We start from the raw sequence: 17,693 nt of genomic DNA, 5'->3' as shown, positions 1-17,693 counted from the left end.
GAAAGAACATGAACTACAGCCACAAAGTTAAAGCAATGATGTCCCCCATTTGGTACTCAGGAAATGTAAAATGAGTGTGGTACCCCTTCCATGTAAAGATGGCACTACCTGGTTAACCTCAGAAAGGCTGCAAGCACCGAGGCCCACATGCATTGCCAGCCCAATGCCCACTTCTCAGATGCCTCTGTTCCACACTCTCCAGCTATCTCCCTACTGCATCCATCTACCAAGACTACTGCCTCCTTGAAAGCAATGACAATTATTTATCCTGCCATCACTCAAATGCTCATTCATAGGCACAAGCTGCTGCTATTAGGTTAAAAGGCAGTCTTATCTCCCTCTAAGCCTCAGCAACTATAGTGTATGTTAATAGTCTCTAGAATATTTATACTCTAAGAGATGTTATTTGCCAATGTAGATGAATATCAGATGGAACTTCACCTGATTACAATACTTAGGATGGTTTAGCACTCTGTCCCTTCTTGAGAGACAGCATGCAGATGGGGCAGGAGCTGAGCGCCCCAGGTACTAGACTCCAGCAAGTTCCATGAACTCTCACTTTCTCATTTAACAATACTAGCCATTTGGTCTCAAAACCCATTCCAACTCTGAGGTCAATGATTTTTTTTTTTTTTAAGATTTTATTTATTTATTCATGAGAGACACAGAGAGAGAGAGAGGCAGAGACACAGGCAGAGGGGAGAAGCAGGCTCCATGCAGGGAGCCCTACGCAGGACTGGATCCCAGGTCTCCAGGATCAGGCCCTGGGCTGAAGGCGGCGCTAAACCGCTGAGCCACCCAGGCTGCCCTGAGGTCAATGATTCTGTAAGACTTCACCTCTACGTAAGGCAAATCCTAACCCCTGGTCCACAATCTGTAAACCAGGACTGGTGTGTGGGTGCATGTGTGTTCCTTTCCATAATCTTGACACCTTGACTCTTGAGTCTTAATGCATTCAGAGCCAAAGCAAATTAATTCAGTGTGCCTTCCCAGTGAGCCAAATCATATTTAGTCTTTATACAGAAGTAGACCAGAAAGAAGTGCAGTATCGGTTCTCTGTTTATTCTATTCAAAGATCTCTTTAAAAAATCATAAAATTATCAACATAGCAAAAAAGTTAATTGGATGGTTTCCTGAAAGAAGCAAAGCTGTAGGACTCTGAGAATCATGTTTGTTGAATGACTTTATATGCCTTCAGTGTCATACCTCTCATTTAACTTCTGTTATGTCTGCTACAATTGCATGTTTACCAGCAAAGTAAAATCATAAAATTTATCTTCGGAAGGTTTGGCACACCTGATATTTCACAATAGGTCTGATGCACTTGCTGTCTTTTGTCAATTTGCACCTCCATCCCAAGAGCCAGATACAAAGCCCAGAATAAGCTACAAGTCTGGCACCAGGAGGCATCTGTAGAGTAAGGTATCCCTAAAACAAGTGTCACGGTCCCACTATGAGAAGGCATTCATTCATCACAGGAGTCCTCTCTCCCAATTACATAGGATTGGAGAGAATCCCTCTTTTCAGGCTTAGAGACACACCTACTGCAACTGGATGGCAATTTTTTGAAACATGTTGTAAATAATATAGCTTTATAGTGAATCTAAAAATAGGAAATCCCCAAAGAGAGTCAATTCAAATATCCTACCAAAAGATAAGATTGTGAAGACTGCAGGCAAATTTTTTACATTTTAGTACTTCTAATACTTGGGGGGTGGGGGGACAATTTAAGCCCTTTTGCATTATTCCAAATAATATTTATAAAGTAGTTCACAGTTCTCAGAAGAAACAGAGTGATAGTAAAGGCAGGTCCGTTTTGCACACATACGCACCAGTAAGCAGCTAGTGAAGTTTCCTACGAGACAGAAGTTAGTGCAGAGCATCACGCTGGACTCTCCTTGGTCACACACCAGGCAGCGTAAAGTGAGGCCTCCTGAAACTTCATGTGATTTCATTATTCCCTAAACTCTATTCAAAGAACACTTCAGAAAATTATATTCTTTTTAACTGATATATGTAACCTATTGGAATTCTTACTAGAAATTTGCTTTTATTAGCAGGTTTGGTGAAGGCGAACTGAGGTTTAACACCTGACTCTTCTTTTGTTGTCTATAATGCAAAAATCCGTTTTCCCTGCCATCGATACAGGGCTTTTTGTGCCTATTAAAATTTGTTAAAATCCATCTTAGGATATTCTTTCCAAAGATGCTGGAGAGTAACACCTCTCCTTCAGGACCAGAACTGTCAGGGACAACCACCATCTGGAACATTGCAGACCGAGACTGAAGCTGAATCTCAGGAGTCATATTAGAGAAAGAGTAAAACGAGGGTTGGAAGCTCGGTGTATCACTTTATCAGGATTCACTTCTTCATCAGTTTGATTTGTCATGTGAGGAATAATTAGTTCAGTCCTCAAGAAGGTAAGTCCATTCAGCCTGAACTCTGGTGGGCTGAAGCGGAAAGAACTTGGGCTCTAGGAGATTGGCTTCCGCCAAGGAAGACACAGCTTCTGGGTATTTACACTTCCTATGCATTAGAAGTGCTTTAAATTCAAATTCAGTGCAGTACAAGTAGATTTCTGAGACTCCCTATTTATTGTCACCTATCCAGTTCAAACAACTCTGACAATCCTGAGACCACATTCCTCCAGACGAAGAAGCCCACAGGTGTGTACATGGAAGGAAATACCTAGTATCTACAGTAGTGGCAAATGTGTCTGTCTGGGTTCATTTAGGATTTTAGAGCTGAATTTAAGCCAAATTTGTGAGCATTTTTAAAATGACACTAGTGATCTTTAGGAAGACATTCTATTTTAAGCTAATAGCCTCAATTTAAACACCTAAAATACCTTTGCTAACATCACTCAGAACTTTACTGCTCCCTTGGCACCATCATGACCACCACACTTCCCTGTGCAGTAAATGATGAAAATGTTGAAACTTGCTGCTGCTTTATCATGAAAATTCTATTCATTGTAAGGTATTCTAAAGGAACAAGAGAAGAAAGGTTCCCATACCTTTTCGTGCCCTTCTCCACAAGGGAGTGGCCATAAGCAGAAACTCTGCCTCATTCCTATCAAGCATAATGAAAATACAGTATCGTCAGTAACATGTGCCCACCAACCTAATTCCTTCACATAAACCTTTCCCCCCCTCTTGTGAAAAGGAGCGTTAGCAAAACTTTTGGCAGAGGAAATCCTTTTTGCCTATGCAAAGGCATCATGCTTCTAATAAAATCTTAATGTGTCCCATTTAACTTGATCAGCCTACACACGAGCGTCATTAGGAATGTCCGTTGTATATTCGAGCAGCTTATATGTGACATCGTTTGTAAATAAGGGCCTATGTATCAAGGGATACTATTAAATAATTACTAAGGATATATGTGATACTGTGAGTTTTGTATTAACTACTGTATTTGTATTATAAGTATAGTGAAGCACAGGGCATGAAGAAAAATAAAAAATAAATTCTCTTCCTTGCTTGCAATGTGGTGATACATAGTATATGTCTCAGTCAATCATTTAGATAAAAACTACCCAGTGAGTAGTTACAATTACTAGATTTATTTCTTAATTAAGAATGATTCTTGGGATCCCTAGGTGGCGCAGCGGTTTAGCGCCTGCCTTTGGCCCAGGGCGCGATCCTGGAGACCCGGGATCAAATCCCACGTCGGGCTCCCGGTGCATGGAGCCTGCTTCTCCCTCTGCCTATGTCTCTGCCTCTCTCTCTCTCTCTCTGTGACTATCATAAATAAAATAAGATAAAAAAAATTAAAAATTAAAAAAAAAATAAAAATAAAAAAAAAATTTAAGAATGATTCTTAACACACTGGGTCTCTAGTCAATGGTCTATGTGGTTTAAATAGTATTATCACATGTTCTAAGTGGATAGGTCCAAAATGAAACTCCAAAATAAAAATGTCTGGCCCCAGAGACCAACACTGTGCATGTTCAGTATTTGACCATGCATATGACTATGTTCTCTGAATTATCATCCTGTCAAAACAGAAATTCAAAGCCATCCCCAGGGAAAACACACACACACACACACACACACACACACACACACACACACACCGGTGATCCTGCTATTCCTTCCTTCCTCCTACCCAGCACCCAGCACCTTCCTACCTCCTGCATGTCACTGTTCTGGGGGAAAGTCGGACTCACATGATTCTAGTCCTCCTCCTTGTCCTCCTCCCTCCCTTACCGAGCACCAATTACCTGTTGCATGGCCTGGTCTCTTGAGGCCACCTGATAATACCCCTACTTTGAACCATCAACGGCCTTCACTGCCTCTGTTCATTCCACATTCACTGAGCATCTACTAGGTACCAAGTATCACTCCAGGTGTCAGGGATAAAACATGAACCAGTCATATCCATCCCTCCATCTAGTAAGGGAAGAGAGAAATAAGCAAAAGCTTAGCATGACCAAGTATGGTAAATACTAAGGAGAAAAATAAAACATGAGGGGGTATATACGGTTCTGGAGAGGAGGGTGCAAGCGTCTCAGACCAAGACTGCAATGTCTCAGGGTTCAGAGTCGGCAAACATCTGCATCTGAACACTCTTAAGCACTTAAAAATATTACCACCAAGTTACCCTAAAGCAAAAAATAAAGCTTTGTGATAAAATGAGGGTAATTATTTATATGTTCTTTAATCCAAATTCAAAGTATTGGGACACCTGGGTGGCTCAGCAGTTGAGCATCTCCCTTTGGCCCAGGACGTGATCCCAGGATCCAGGATCGAGTCCCACATCGGGCTCCTTGTGGGGAGCCTGCTTCTCCCTCAGCCTGTGTCTCTGCCTCTTTCTCTCGCTCTCATGAATAAATAAATAAAAATCTAAAAACTAAAAATAAAAAAATAAATTCAAAGTATTCTATCTGAAATAAACAAATGAAATCCCACTGGTATAAAAGAAAGCAAAGCAATTTTAGAAAACTCTAGAAACCCATTCTTCTCTTAAATGGCTATCAAAATGATATAGTAGAAGGGTAGCTAAAAACATAATTTTACTTGTTGAGTAGGAAGCGTGATACTTTTTAAGACTCTAGAAGGATAGGACAAATCCAAGTCACTGTGTGTGGTAAGACAAAAAAGTTAAGCATGAAGCCCATGCACTCTGAGTTACTGAGAGAAGGGGGAGATGCAGGAAGGGTAATGACAAGATAACATTTCAAAACCAAAACAGCTTCCCTTTTTATTAATGCTCAAGAATTGAACTGTGAATGACATTTAATAAGCAAAACACAAATGAAAACACCTAATCTGTAAGTATAGTATATGTAAACATACACATTATATGGATTTAATGATCCTAATCTAAATATGAGAACAATTGTTTCCCTGACCTTAGAGTTGGCATTACTGTTTCTGAGAGGGTTTCATATTTAACAAGAAGAATTATGGACACCCAAGTTCAGAGCAGTCATGAATTTCATATTAAGGTATAAACAGAGTTTTAAAGAAATAAGCTGTATAATAAAATAAGTTTACTCTTGAATTGCAATACAGGCATTTTCTTCAATCAATAAAAATATTCCTTGATTATAAAGCAGCCATATTTTGCAAATGTATATCAGGAAAATAGCTCTGGCAATATTTGAAATACCACACTTCTTTTTAAAAAGGCAGCAAAGCAACAGAATTTAGACTTTAAATAGTATATTGCAAAATAGTTCAACATATTATACTTCTAAGCACAAAGCGAGCTCCGTTCTAAAGGATACTTTTAATCTTATAAAGTAAACTGTTCCAATATTTCTGTGTAGTTTAAAGTCTAAATATCTACAATAAAAGATAAATCTTTACACATAGGACAGAAACATCAATACATATCCACAACACAAATGTTTTACATTGTATCACTCTATTTTGAAGCCTAGTTTGTTAAGGTGTGCTCCAAAAGAAATACAAAAACATGATACAGTTCTGTAGCTTTGTAACAGGCTGAATTCTGCAACAACAGAAAATATAAAAACAGCAAAGATAGCAAACACAACACCAGTTTTATGAATAGAAGCAAAAACATTGAGAAACCATATACATGTAAATGAATAACTATTATATTCTTCCTAACATCTTAATTTACTCTCTTCTCTTAAATATAATTTTTCTAAATGTTTTTCATATCTCAGGAAGAAATAATGGCAAATTTTCCACAAAGATGAAAGTGCATTGTTTTAAAAGTGCTTCATGTATATTATAGATATGTCCAATAAGGAATTAGACAAATATGTGCAAAAAAATCCAATTACGACGTGAATTCATAAGCCTAATGACGGGGTTGTTGTTCATTCAGATGGGGCAGTTGCCAACACAAGAAAAATCTGTGATTACACACTTTGTATAGAGGAAAGAGCATGAGCCACAGGTCAGGAGACCCACACTCTATTCTTAGCTCTGTTCATCAGCTAATTGAAGCCCCTGGGTAAGAGAAGAGCTGCTCTAGAACTTCCATTTCTCTATCTGTTATTGGCTGAGAGGCTCAGCATAAGAAGGCCCACCCAACTCCAGGATTTTAACATATCTCTAGATGAGGCATTCCTGAAAGGTCAAATCATTTCGCACACACAAAGAAAACGATATGAAAAATACACTAATCATTGAGATGCTATTCTCTTACTGTACTTATTAGTACAGAAATAAAAGCTCCAAAAATACTTGACAGAACAAAGGTCATGTGAATGTCATAGGTTAAAACCAGAGCTTGTGAAAACCCTCATTATGACAGCCTATGAAAAATCCAATATTATGTGCAAAATGAAACAGAGTAAGCAACATCAGTTGGCTACCTAATGGCACACTTTTTCCCCCTAAGTCTCAGAATTCTCTTGGCTTTAAAGCTCTTTTTTTAAAAAAAAAAAAAAAAAAAAAAAAAAGCTTTTTTAAAAGCTCTTAAAAATGCTTATTTTGAACTTGTTTTAAGAGAACCATGATTCCCACAGTTCAGCTCTCTAAAGGAGTCTCTCTGAATTGTTATAATGGTTTTTAGGAAGATAGCTCTATTTTCAAATCTAAAAGAATGGCTAAATAAACCATTTGCGATGGGCTCTATATTTCATGTATGTATATGAGCTCATTTAGTGTGTCAGAAGTGTAACTCAACAATTCTCATCCACAAGCTTTGACCCATTTATTCCCCGATAGGTTACTCTGCTTGGCCTAACTAAGACTCCGTGGTTGGGCTTACAGGTGAAATAGCGTGTGTCACCCACTGCTCCATCATTCTTCCCCTTGGCACTTCGAAGCTCAAGTCCAAGCCAGATCCCTGAAGCAAAGTCAGTGGGGCCCACGTACCTAACGGTCCCCATCTCATTAGAGCTTGTGAGGAGGACCTGGGACCCCTCGTGCAGCTTCACGCTCCCTTCAACACTTCCAGCGGTGGTGGTGCTGCTCCAGCTGCGGCGCAGGGCAGTTTTAGATCTGCTGGGCAGAAGAGCAAGGGGAACTCTTCACCATGAAAGCAACACAGGCAATTTGTCACATCCATTTCTACCACCAGATCCAGAACTCATTCACAAAGAAAAAATACTGTATGTTCACAACCTGATGGCTTTTATTCTAAATAGCAATATTAGGATATACTTCCATTCAACATTTGAAACATTTTTCTCTCTTGGGTATTTTAATAGTACCCTAATCTGGATTTAAGATTTCACTAGTAATTTCTAAATACACACACACACACACACACACACACACACATATACACACACTTTTTATTTTCTGTAAAACATCCACTATAGAAAATATACTTATAACCTGTTTAACTGCTATCAATTATCAAAGCAAAACAACAACAACAAAAAAAAAAAACAAAAACAAAAACATAGCATTAGGGCTGTGGCAAATTAAAATGACCTTTTGTTCACTTTTTAAACACTTATTTACCTGAAAACAATGTAAAAAACTCCTAATCTATAACTTTATAAAATAAATTTATACACACACACACACACACACACACACACACATATACCATGAGTGAACTCCAGCCACACTTAAGGGTTTCCCTACCCTCCCTGCCACTAACAGTAAGGAGGATCTTAGTTTCCAAGAGGACTCCTCTTCTTTCCTCTACAAAATGTGATTTACAAGGCACTTCCTCCTGGCACCTGCCACCAACCTGACCTGATAACAACACTACAGAGCATCCACCCAGGGAACTCATCCAAGACCTCATGCCAGTACTGCCCCAGAGCTTCCTCCTCTGTCACTGAGAAGTTGCTGACCCTGAAAGTCACTCACAACAAAAACATCACCAAGTTCTTGTTGCCATATATCACCTGAGACTTCCCCAAAAAGTTCCCCTGAAGCCACCACCAATGGAGCCTCTCATGCTCTATCCGCACACCACTTCTCCTCTGAAAACAAACCCTTCACATCCTCCCTGGTGAGACAATGCAGAACCAACCTGTAACCAAAGCTGCATGGTACCTGAAAGAAGCTGGGTCCTACTTCTCTATTTTATTTCACGTCTCTATTTCCTAATACACTATCACCCACACATCTCATTTCCCTCCATTAACGATCCCATAAGAAAGGAAGACCACTCTAATTTTATGGGCAAGGAAACTGAGGACCAAAGACTTGCCCCAAGCCACATTTGCCAATACATGATAGAATTTTAGTAAGAAAATATAGTGGAAAAAAAGTACTATTTATCACAAATGCACCCATACAATAAAAGGCTAACAAAGAATATCTAACACCTTTTAGGAAAAGTACAGATCTTTACTGAAGAACATACAAAAGAAACACATACAACCTTTGTTTCTGGATAGAAGCATACATGTGTCAGTTCTGTGTAAATTCACCCCCTAGAGGGATACTGTTTGCAACCTCACAAAATCACTCTGAATTTCACATAAAAATGACACCGTCTATCATTTCCTGAGCACCTACTCTGTGCCAAGCACTTTCCATCTATTATCCTATCCAACCTCACCCAAACCATTGATGTAGATATTCTCTCCCTCCAAACAGAAGAAGAATTTGAGAATCAAAAGAATTAAGCTATTTGCCTATGGTCAGAGAGATGGTGAAGAGGAGGGATGGGGCTCCCATGCAAGGCAGTCCAAGGACAAAGGCCAGGAGCTTACAACCACAAATGGGTATTAGTAATTAAGACAAAAGTGAAAAATAACAATACTGTAAAATAAAATAACAATAAATGTAAAGCAAAGATTTACATTGCCATTGTGTTAAATTCTAAAGTTACTATAATTAAAACAATGTGGCTCTGGCATAAGAATGTACTTTTACACGACAGAGAAAAGATAACCTAGAAAAATATGCATATTTTTATGTGATTAAAAAGGAAAACTTCAAATCAGTGGGACAGGAGTGGACATTCAACAAGGGGTGCTGTAAAAAATAATTTGGGGGAAAAGAATGTGATTCTTACCACTCACTGTATGTTAAAATAAATTCCATATAAATTAAATACCTAAATACGTTCTAGGAAAACAGGAAAGAACCAGAAGGAAATAGAGCTGGGTATCTGCCTGAACACACACACACACACACACACACACACACACACGTAGGCAGAGAGGGAAACAGATACATGTATGAAGAGTCTGGCATCAACTATTCGTTAAATTACATTTTTTTTCATTTATTATTATGCCATAGAAATGTTTCCATATCACACAGTCTTTTTAAACACTGCAAAATCCACACTAAGGAAAACTATTAAAGAATATGGGATTTACTAAGGGTAAAAGCTTTCTTTCAAAATGTATGTAAAGTATGAATTGTCCAATTTGGTTGAAAATTCAAATATATGCCTTTGGGACAAAAATTGGAAAAGTATTTACCAAAATGGGAGTGATAATCCCATCTAGGTGATAAAAATTACAGAAGATCTTTATTTGCACTTAGTTTTTTATAATTTTTCAAGTTTTGTATAATCAACTTTCATGACCAAAAAAGTTTTAAAAGAAAGAAACAAGTAATAAATAAATTCAGGATTTAAACCAAAAAATTACGGTTTGGGAGGCACCTGGGTGGCTCAGCAGATGAGTGTCTGCCTTCAGCTCAGGGTGTGATCCTGTGACCCTGGGATCGAGTCCCACACCAAATTCCCTACAGGGACCCTGTTTCTCCCTCTGCCTGTGTCTCTGCCAATCTCTCTCTCTCTCTCTCTCTCTCTCTCTCTCTCTCTCTCTGTGTGTGTGTGTGTGTGTGTGTGTATGTGTGTCTCATAAATAAATAAATAAAATATTTTTAAAAAATTCATGGTATGGGTGAAGAGTTAACATTCGAATTCATGTTTTGGGTGAAGAGTTAACAAAGAGAATGATTTGATTCAAGTTACATCAAAGCTCTCAAAGCTCAGGGAAGTAAGAAACTTGGAATTACGGTATATTTCAGAGCTATGTTTACTCATTCAGAAACGTTAACTGACCACCTATGAAATGGCAGGCCTGCGGCTAGTTCTAGATTTGTGCTGATTTAAAATCAGTAAAATGTCATAAACACTGCCATGCAGACTGCGTACAGTGCTGAAGGAGCATGAGAAGGGGAAGAACTCCGTCCTCCCTTCAGGCCAGAAAAGAAACTTGAGTGAGGAAGTGACAGGTCAGCCTCACTTGTGAGGCCCTCACAGGAGAGCAAAGTCACGGGACCCAGACGGGAGCCGTGCACGCAGGCAGGCCTTGATGCTCTGTGCCAGGGGATCTGGACTTCACTCTGGGCTTGAGAATGGAGAGCTTCAAGGGACAAGCAGCAAACGCAAACAGGTGATGTGACATAACGGAACACGCAGCCAACTGGATTACGTGAGTTCTGCCTAAAGACATTCAGATTTGAGCTGACCACGTAAACCGTGTCAACAGGCTGGACTCCACAGGCGGGATGCGCCGCCATAACAGAGAGCGGGGCCGAGAGGAGCTGGCAAGGGCCAGGCTGAGTGTGGTGACAGGATACAGATGCAGGCTGCATGCCAGGTGGGAAAGGACAGACCCCTGGTGACTACCAGGTTGCTGTGGTGCCCGGTTCAAATCCCAAGCCTGCTTCCTCTCTACCCCCATTCTTGACATTAGATACACACAGAATTCTGAAGACAGGAGGATTGCTTCAAGCCCCCTGCCATCATTTCATCCTCTGAAGGAAATGCATTCATCACTGTCATCTCGACAAACAACAGAGAAAACCAGATCCTGTTCCCCTTTCCTCACGTCCTCCTTTATGTGGGGCAGGCAAGTCCTTTCCCCCAAATCCTTCAGGCGTCCTCCCCAGGAATTTTCATAACCTCCATGTTTTCCATGTTTCTTCTGGAAGGATCATTTATTTCCATGTGGATGCACAAGAAAATGGTAGTGTGTGGGGAATCTCAGTGAATTCATTTTTCAACACGTGGTCTTCAGAACACATCATGCTTCCAACCTAGGGCCAGCACAGGATCCGATCCACTCTGTGCCCTCAGCAGAAGGCCAGCTGTCACTCTAACGTCTCCTCTAGCCCAAGATCACAGACAGCTCTCCTGGCACCCGCCAACACCAAAGCCTGCCTTTTGTTCCTCAGAACAGCAGCCACTGAATATTTCAGTCCTGTACTCTATAAGCAAAAATCAATTATTTTTAAAATTGATTTTATACCCTCAATAAAAGTATTTTTCTTTTTTAAAAAACAGGTACTAGTCTCAATCTGTACAAATATCAGTAAAGCCTCATTTCATTTTTACAGAAAATTAAGAGAAGATCCCCATATTTTCCCTCATGTCAGCAGATGATCTTGTGCATACCTATACCCGCTGCATAATTCATTCCCATGGTTCACATTTCTTATCCTTCCCTTGGTTCCCTGGATGTGGCACTCTCCCACCCCCAGCATTGCATACGGCCTTTGACACTGCCCACCCACCCTGGCTCCTTTGTACTTCAGTAGTCTCTTCCTGGTATTTCTTCCATTCTGCCTAAGAACTCTTGGATATATTCAAGAAACCAGAGCAGCGAGTCTTAACGCTCTCAGCTACGCAAGTGAGGAGACCAGTTTCAGCATTCTGAAAATGGTGAAGGTATGGAGGAAAGAAAGAAAACACAAACAGACCCCCTAGCCAACCCTGCTGTTAAACAGTACCTAGCAATGTCTTAGGACAATCATGGTTGGCAAGTGAAATTTCAGATTCCTGTGATGCCCTGACTAACTTCTCACCAGACTATGTAAACCACCTACCTGTTGCTCAGCTGACTGCCCAGTTCCAGTTCCTGGGCTCCACTTTCTAGCAGCTTCCAGAACACCGCAAATAAGCAAGGATGTATGCTTCCTTACTCAGCTAATCCTTTCTTCCACACCCAACCCTCCACAGCCCCAGGCATTAGTCTTCAGATTAACTGGGAAGTTTTAAAATAAAAAAAGAACCCCTTAACCCAATCAATCTAGAAGAGCCTCATATTCTTCTAAAAGTAAAAAAAAAAAAAAAAAAAAGTTTCCAAAAGTGTCAGGAAAATATCCGGGGGAGTAAAGTGGGTCTGAGGGAAATAAATAAAAATGAAAAAGAAAAAAAAGATTCTATAAAGAAACAACCACCAAAAAAAAGCATTTTGAGCAGTATATTCTACAGGAGGAGCTGGGAATATTTTTTTTAAATAATACTAAGATCACTTCATGCAAACAGACCTGACATTTTTTTTAACATGTTGCCGAAAATATGAAGTCAAATTTGATTAATTAAGTAAACAGTTGAAAATCAACCCATCCTATTCAATGGTAAGACAAAATGTAAATTCCTCCAACTTTCACTAATGGTACTAAATCTCCCCAAAAATCCATGTGGCACACTACTTAGTCACTGGTGACATTTTGCACTGAGCTTGAGGGGGAGACAGGGAGGCGGGGAGGCAGGGAGGGCTCTTCTTAATACACTCATCACACCTTTTCTCGTAGGCAGAGAAATTCCACCAAGCAATGTAAAAAGGGACAGAAGCTATTTTATTTCTTCACAGATCCCTGCCATGTTCATCTGGAAAAATGTTTTTCTAAATCTTCTGAATACTTACTTGGCAAAAGCATTTCTTCTGTTAATTTCTTTGTGGGAAGAAGCAGAAGTCGTACTGAAACTTCTCCTAAAACCTAAATGTCAAAGTTAAGGTCAAAAGAGGAAAAATAAATCACACATCTGCAGTTCTCATTCAAAGTTATATTTTATCATTTCTTCTACAGGTGTTCTAGCCTGTCAAAAGTTTCTTTGGAAACAGAAAGCAAAAAAAGTACACACAGAACATAATAGTGGTTTAGATTTTTAGACAGATTTTTATCTTACGTTTCTCATCAAACTGTGCATATGTACAAATAAGATCATGACATTCCATTTGGAGGTTTTTAATATAAAATTTCTTGAAAACCAAATAAAACTAAATTAGACTAATAAGGCTGAATCTTCTTATTCTCAAATATTATAATCTTAATAAATCATATGAGAAGATAAAAATGGCTTAGAAAACACTATCACCAAATATCTCATTTATAAAATATTGAAAAATAAATTTCAGAGTTTATGATTCTTGGCATCTCCAAATGATAGTTATTTTTAAAATATATTTCACAAAAGGTACATTTTTTTAAAAAAAAGATGTTTCTAAAAAAGAGTAAGATTTCCAGTTCTGGAAAGTTATGGCAGACCAGATGTGCTAAATGAATCTCTTGATTGAAGCCAGTATATATATATATGTGTATATATATATATACATATATATATACATATATATATACACATATATATATATTTTAAAAAGTTACATATATATTTTTTTAAGTTACATACATATATATGTTACCTATAGTATACATATGTATACTAGTATATATGGCATATAGTATATATAGTATATGTAGTATACTATATATGTATACTATATTAAACTGAAGTTTAATGACTAAAGACACTGGTATGTATAGTTACATATAAGTATATACTATATATATGACCATTCAGGTCATCTTCAGTGAGGGGGCAGGTAACAGATGCTTGCTTTACCATTAATTGACTATATAAACACATTTATACACTCTTTTGTATACACATATACTTCACAATAAAAATTTTTTTGATAAATAAAAGCAAAGGAATAATTATTGGAACATAACACTGTATAAAACCTACCAGGATAAGAATGATTCTGTTTATTCGAAGAAATTTCTGAAAGAGTATCCAGGGAATCTGTTACCCTGTGAATAAAACAAACCTAATTAGCAAACCTCATAAGAAGAAATAGCAGGTCTTCAGATTTGAGACTGGCTGTTAACTGAGGTTTTCACACCAATGGTTATTTATTTCACCTATTCAACATTTATTGAGCATCTATTAGGAGCCAGGAATGAACAACTTCTAGTTGGCATCAGAAATAGGCAATTACAACACAGAAGAGCACAATTTTTAAATTGAAAAAAGATCTGACTCAGTCTGTGTATGCATGTGATTTTCTGATGAAATTGCATAGCTAAATACAATTCAACATCTTTGACTTTATATTTGACTCTCAGCACAATCATAAAGGTAACTTTCCTAACAGGTCTGTCTTTATTTTTTAATATTCAAATAATTCTTCATTGTTAAAAGCCAATTTTCTTTCAGTTGTTTACTGACCTAACCCACAAAGCCTTCATCTGTCAATCGCTTCCTCCAGGACATTTGGTCACCACCAAGTAATTCTGCAACTCTCACAGTATTTGCTATTCCATCTTACAACTCATGGGCATAGTCTTTACATGATATACACACTATGGCAATCAGTGAGAGACTGATGAACGAGAAGAATAGGACTTGATGAAGAGGACAGATAATTAGGTGGTAATGGGCAGCTGAGAAGAACTTAATTCTAAAAGTGATCAGTTCATTAATAATAAGTACCTAATCATGAGAACTAAAGAATAAGAAAATTACTACTGTACTGATGAAGCTTAGGCAAAAAATAGGTAGGTAGGTAGGTAGGTAGAAAGATAAGATTAAATCCAGTCGGTAAGTTTTCTTAGAATTTCTGCAAAGAAATATTGTATGATTTATTTAGTAATAGAAGAAAAGGTATGAACTCAATGAAAGCTGGGCAATAGTAAAATGCTCTCCAAGCAGAGGGAATAACATGTGCACAGAGTCTCAGACAGGAGACACATTTTTTTCCTTAATGGAAAAGAGAGGGGGTAAGCCAACTACAATCTGGGAGGAGTGATACTGTGATTGGTCACTACTTTATTAAGACTGTCCTCAAGCAGTCCCTAATTTAAAATTCTTTTCTTCTTGAGGATCACTGGTGTCTTTTAAGAGCTCTAAAGCGGGTTTAAATTAGAAATTCCTCAAAATCAGGGACCATGTCTGTTTTATTTGCTTATAGAATGCCTAGCACAGCACAAAGTGCTAAAAGACACTTAATAGTATTTGATGATGATGAATGAGACAATCAGAAGATGACAGGAAGACAGCTGGATCGAGACAGCAGTTCATTTACAGAGAGAGCCCTGTATCTTCTAAGAGGGGGATGCTTTTAAATGAATCACCTTAAAGACGACCAAATAGAAGGCAAAGAAAACAAAGGTAAAAACCATGTGTTCAATAAACAGCAAGAAAAAGAACACAAAACCATGAGAAAGAAAGTGGCTTCATAATATCAAAAGGGGAAAAGCTATTACAACATAAAGACACACTGCACTGGATTTGGTAAGTGGGCCTCTGGATAATCAAACCTAAAAGGAAGAACCCCAGTCCTCACGACCAGGAGACAAATAAAACTTGTAGCAGTATGTTAGTAAAGATCTGTCCAAGGCAATAGGAGAACCCAGAAGACTGGGGATTCAACATGGATTTTACCCCAAATCAATCATTAATAAGACATTCATCCTAAACAAAGTCCTCTTTTAGTCATTACACTGTACTGGTTAAGAACACACATGCAACTACCTGGGTTCAAATCTCCACTTGGGAGCTGTGTACACCTACACAACTCACTTCATTTCCTTGTGCCTTACTTTCCCCACCTGTAAAATAGAGATAATTATAGGATCTAACTCAGAGGGAGCTTCAAAGGCATGAATAATACACAGAGAGCTATACACTGTGCCAGCACCTGTAAGTGCTGCTCATTGACTAGCATCTCTTTTGCTTTACTTATAAAATGCCTACCAAAAACAGCAAAGTGTCTAAAACCAAGGGATTGGAAAAAACAACAAAATAACAAACCTGGGCTGAGTCCAACCCCATCATTAACTAGTGTAGGAAAGAGCAAAATATGCCACTCTAAAACAAGCCACTCTGGCATAAGGATTATTTTCAGCTAAAGACATTTGAGAATCAACAAATGCAGGAAGAGGCTTTCTCTGAACTCTCCTTATCTGCCTAGACCAGGGGCTCCAAAAGAAGAACTCTTGTCACATATCCCCCTCCGGAGCAGTCTCTTCAAGCAGGGAAGACTGACTCTTCTCACAGGCAAGGAGATGGGAAGTTGACACCACATCCCGACAGACACAGTCACAAACTATTATCTCCCATCCACTTATCTTTCCTAAAAACCATCTGCCCTCTCATAAGTGGCCTTTTTCTCCCTCTCTTTCTCCTAGTAAGATGATCTATAAAAATTCCAATCTCACCACTTACTTGGGAATTCACTTCTTTCTGTGATGCCCAGGTACATGCAAATTTAAATGTAATAAACTTGCATGCCTTTTCTCCTGTTAATTTATCTGCCGTCAATTTAATTCACACACACACACACACACACACACACACACACACACACACACACACCACCTCCTAATCAGTTTACTGACTCTAAAAGGGTAGAGGAAACTTTTTGCTCCCCTACGCTAACTCTATGACTTCAGCTAAGTCACTTCATCTCTTGAAACTTTTCTTCACTGGCAAAATGAAACAATCAGAATACCTTACAACTCACTGGGTTTGAGGGGGATTGATGAAATATGTATCTAAAGTACACTGTACAGAGCCCACCATTTACTAAATACTCAATAAATGTTTGTCATAGTTATTCTTATTTTCTAGCTTACCTGACCCAATATTTATTAGGATCAAATGAAACAACATTCAATTGAAGATACTTCATAAACTGCAAAGCATTGTATATATTCAATACTATACTGTCATAAATAATGAGGAAAAAATTATATCAAATACATCAAAGAAAAAGGAAATTAATAATAAAACTATGTGTAATTATTAAGAAAAGCAAAGTGAGGAAGAAGACAGATATAAAAACTCTAAAATCTGCCAGGAGGCAGTCACACAGTCTAGCTAAAAGGCAACTAGATGGGACTCTAGGATGTGATGGCAGATCCATACTCATGAGTGTGATTACACCATATATGTTCTTTCCTATTTAAAGATGAGTATCCCATTTCCCATCCAATGAAAAGCATGCCAAGCCAACTTCTTTCAGCAGACAAGTCATTTCACATAATGGTACCTGGAATTTCACAAGGACTTGTTTCTGCTCAACCTTTTTTTTTTTTTTTAAAAGCCAGAGTGTGCTGGTACAGAAGTGTACCATCTTAAGGAGAAACACCAAGGAGGTACATTATATATAAATCCTTAAAGCTTCACTTCCCCCAAAGATCTACTGACTATCTATTTTTGAAAACTAAAGAAATCAGAGGAAAAAGCCATTTTGGTTCCATTAGGTTTGGAGGAGAATGAATGGGGTGCCTGCTGGCAGGAAATTTAATGTAGTTAGGATG

General features: G+C 38.4%; 1 protein-coding gene across 4 annotated transcripts in view; it reads right to left on the bottom strand.

Moving 5' to 3' along the window:
• Nucleotides 1-5,179: 5,179 nt before the first annotated feature.
• The window catches only part of CLIP4 (CAP-Gly domain containing linker protein family member 4), a 62,726-nt gene continuing 50,212 nt past the window's right edge, over nucleotides 5,180-17,693 (bottom strand). For 2 of the 4 annotated variants that reach the window (XM_055327370.1, XM_055327372.1), the window contains exons 14-16: nucleotides 14,116-14,180; nucleotides 13,013-13,085; nucleotides 5,180-7,433 (exon numbers count right to left, since the gene is read on the bottom strand). In XM_055327370.1, coding sequence (XP_055183345.1) covers nucleotides 7,109-7,433; nucleotides 13,013-13,085; nucleotides 14,116-14,180 — 463 coding nt within the window. In that variant the 3' untranslated portion in view covers nucleotides 5,180-7,108. The remainder of the gene's footprint in view (nucleotides 7,434-13,012; nucleotides 13,086-14,115; nucleotides 14,181-17,693) is intronic. The other 2 variants (XM_055327371.1, XM_055327373.1) reach the window with 1 other exon arrangement.

The sequence above is a fragment of the Nyctereutes procyonoides genome, unplaced genomic scaffold, assembly GCF_905146905.1.
Source record: "Nyctereutes procyonoides isolate TBG_1078 unplaced genomic scaffold, NYPRO_anot_genome, whole genome shotgun sequence".
Taxonomy (NCBI): Eukaryota; Metazoa; Chordata; class Mammalia; order Carnivora; family Canidae; genus Nyctereutes; species Nyctereutes procyonoides.
The sequence above is the reverse complement of the archived record's forward strand: the minus strand, read 5'-3'. Positions and strand labels throughout refer to the sequence as shown.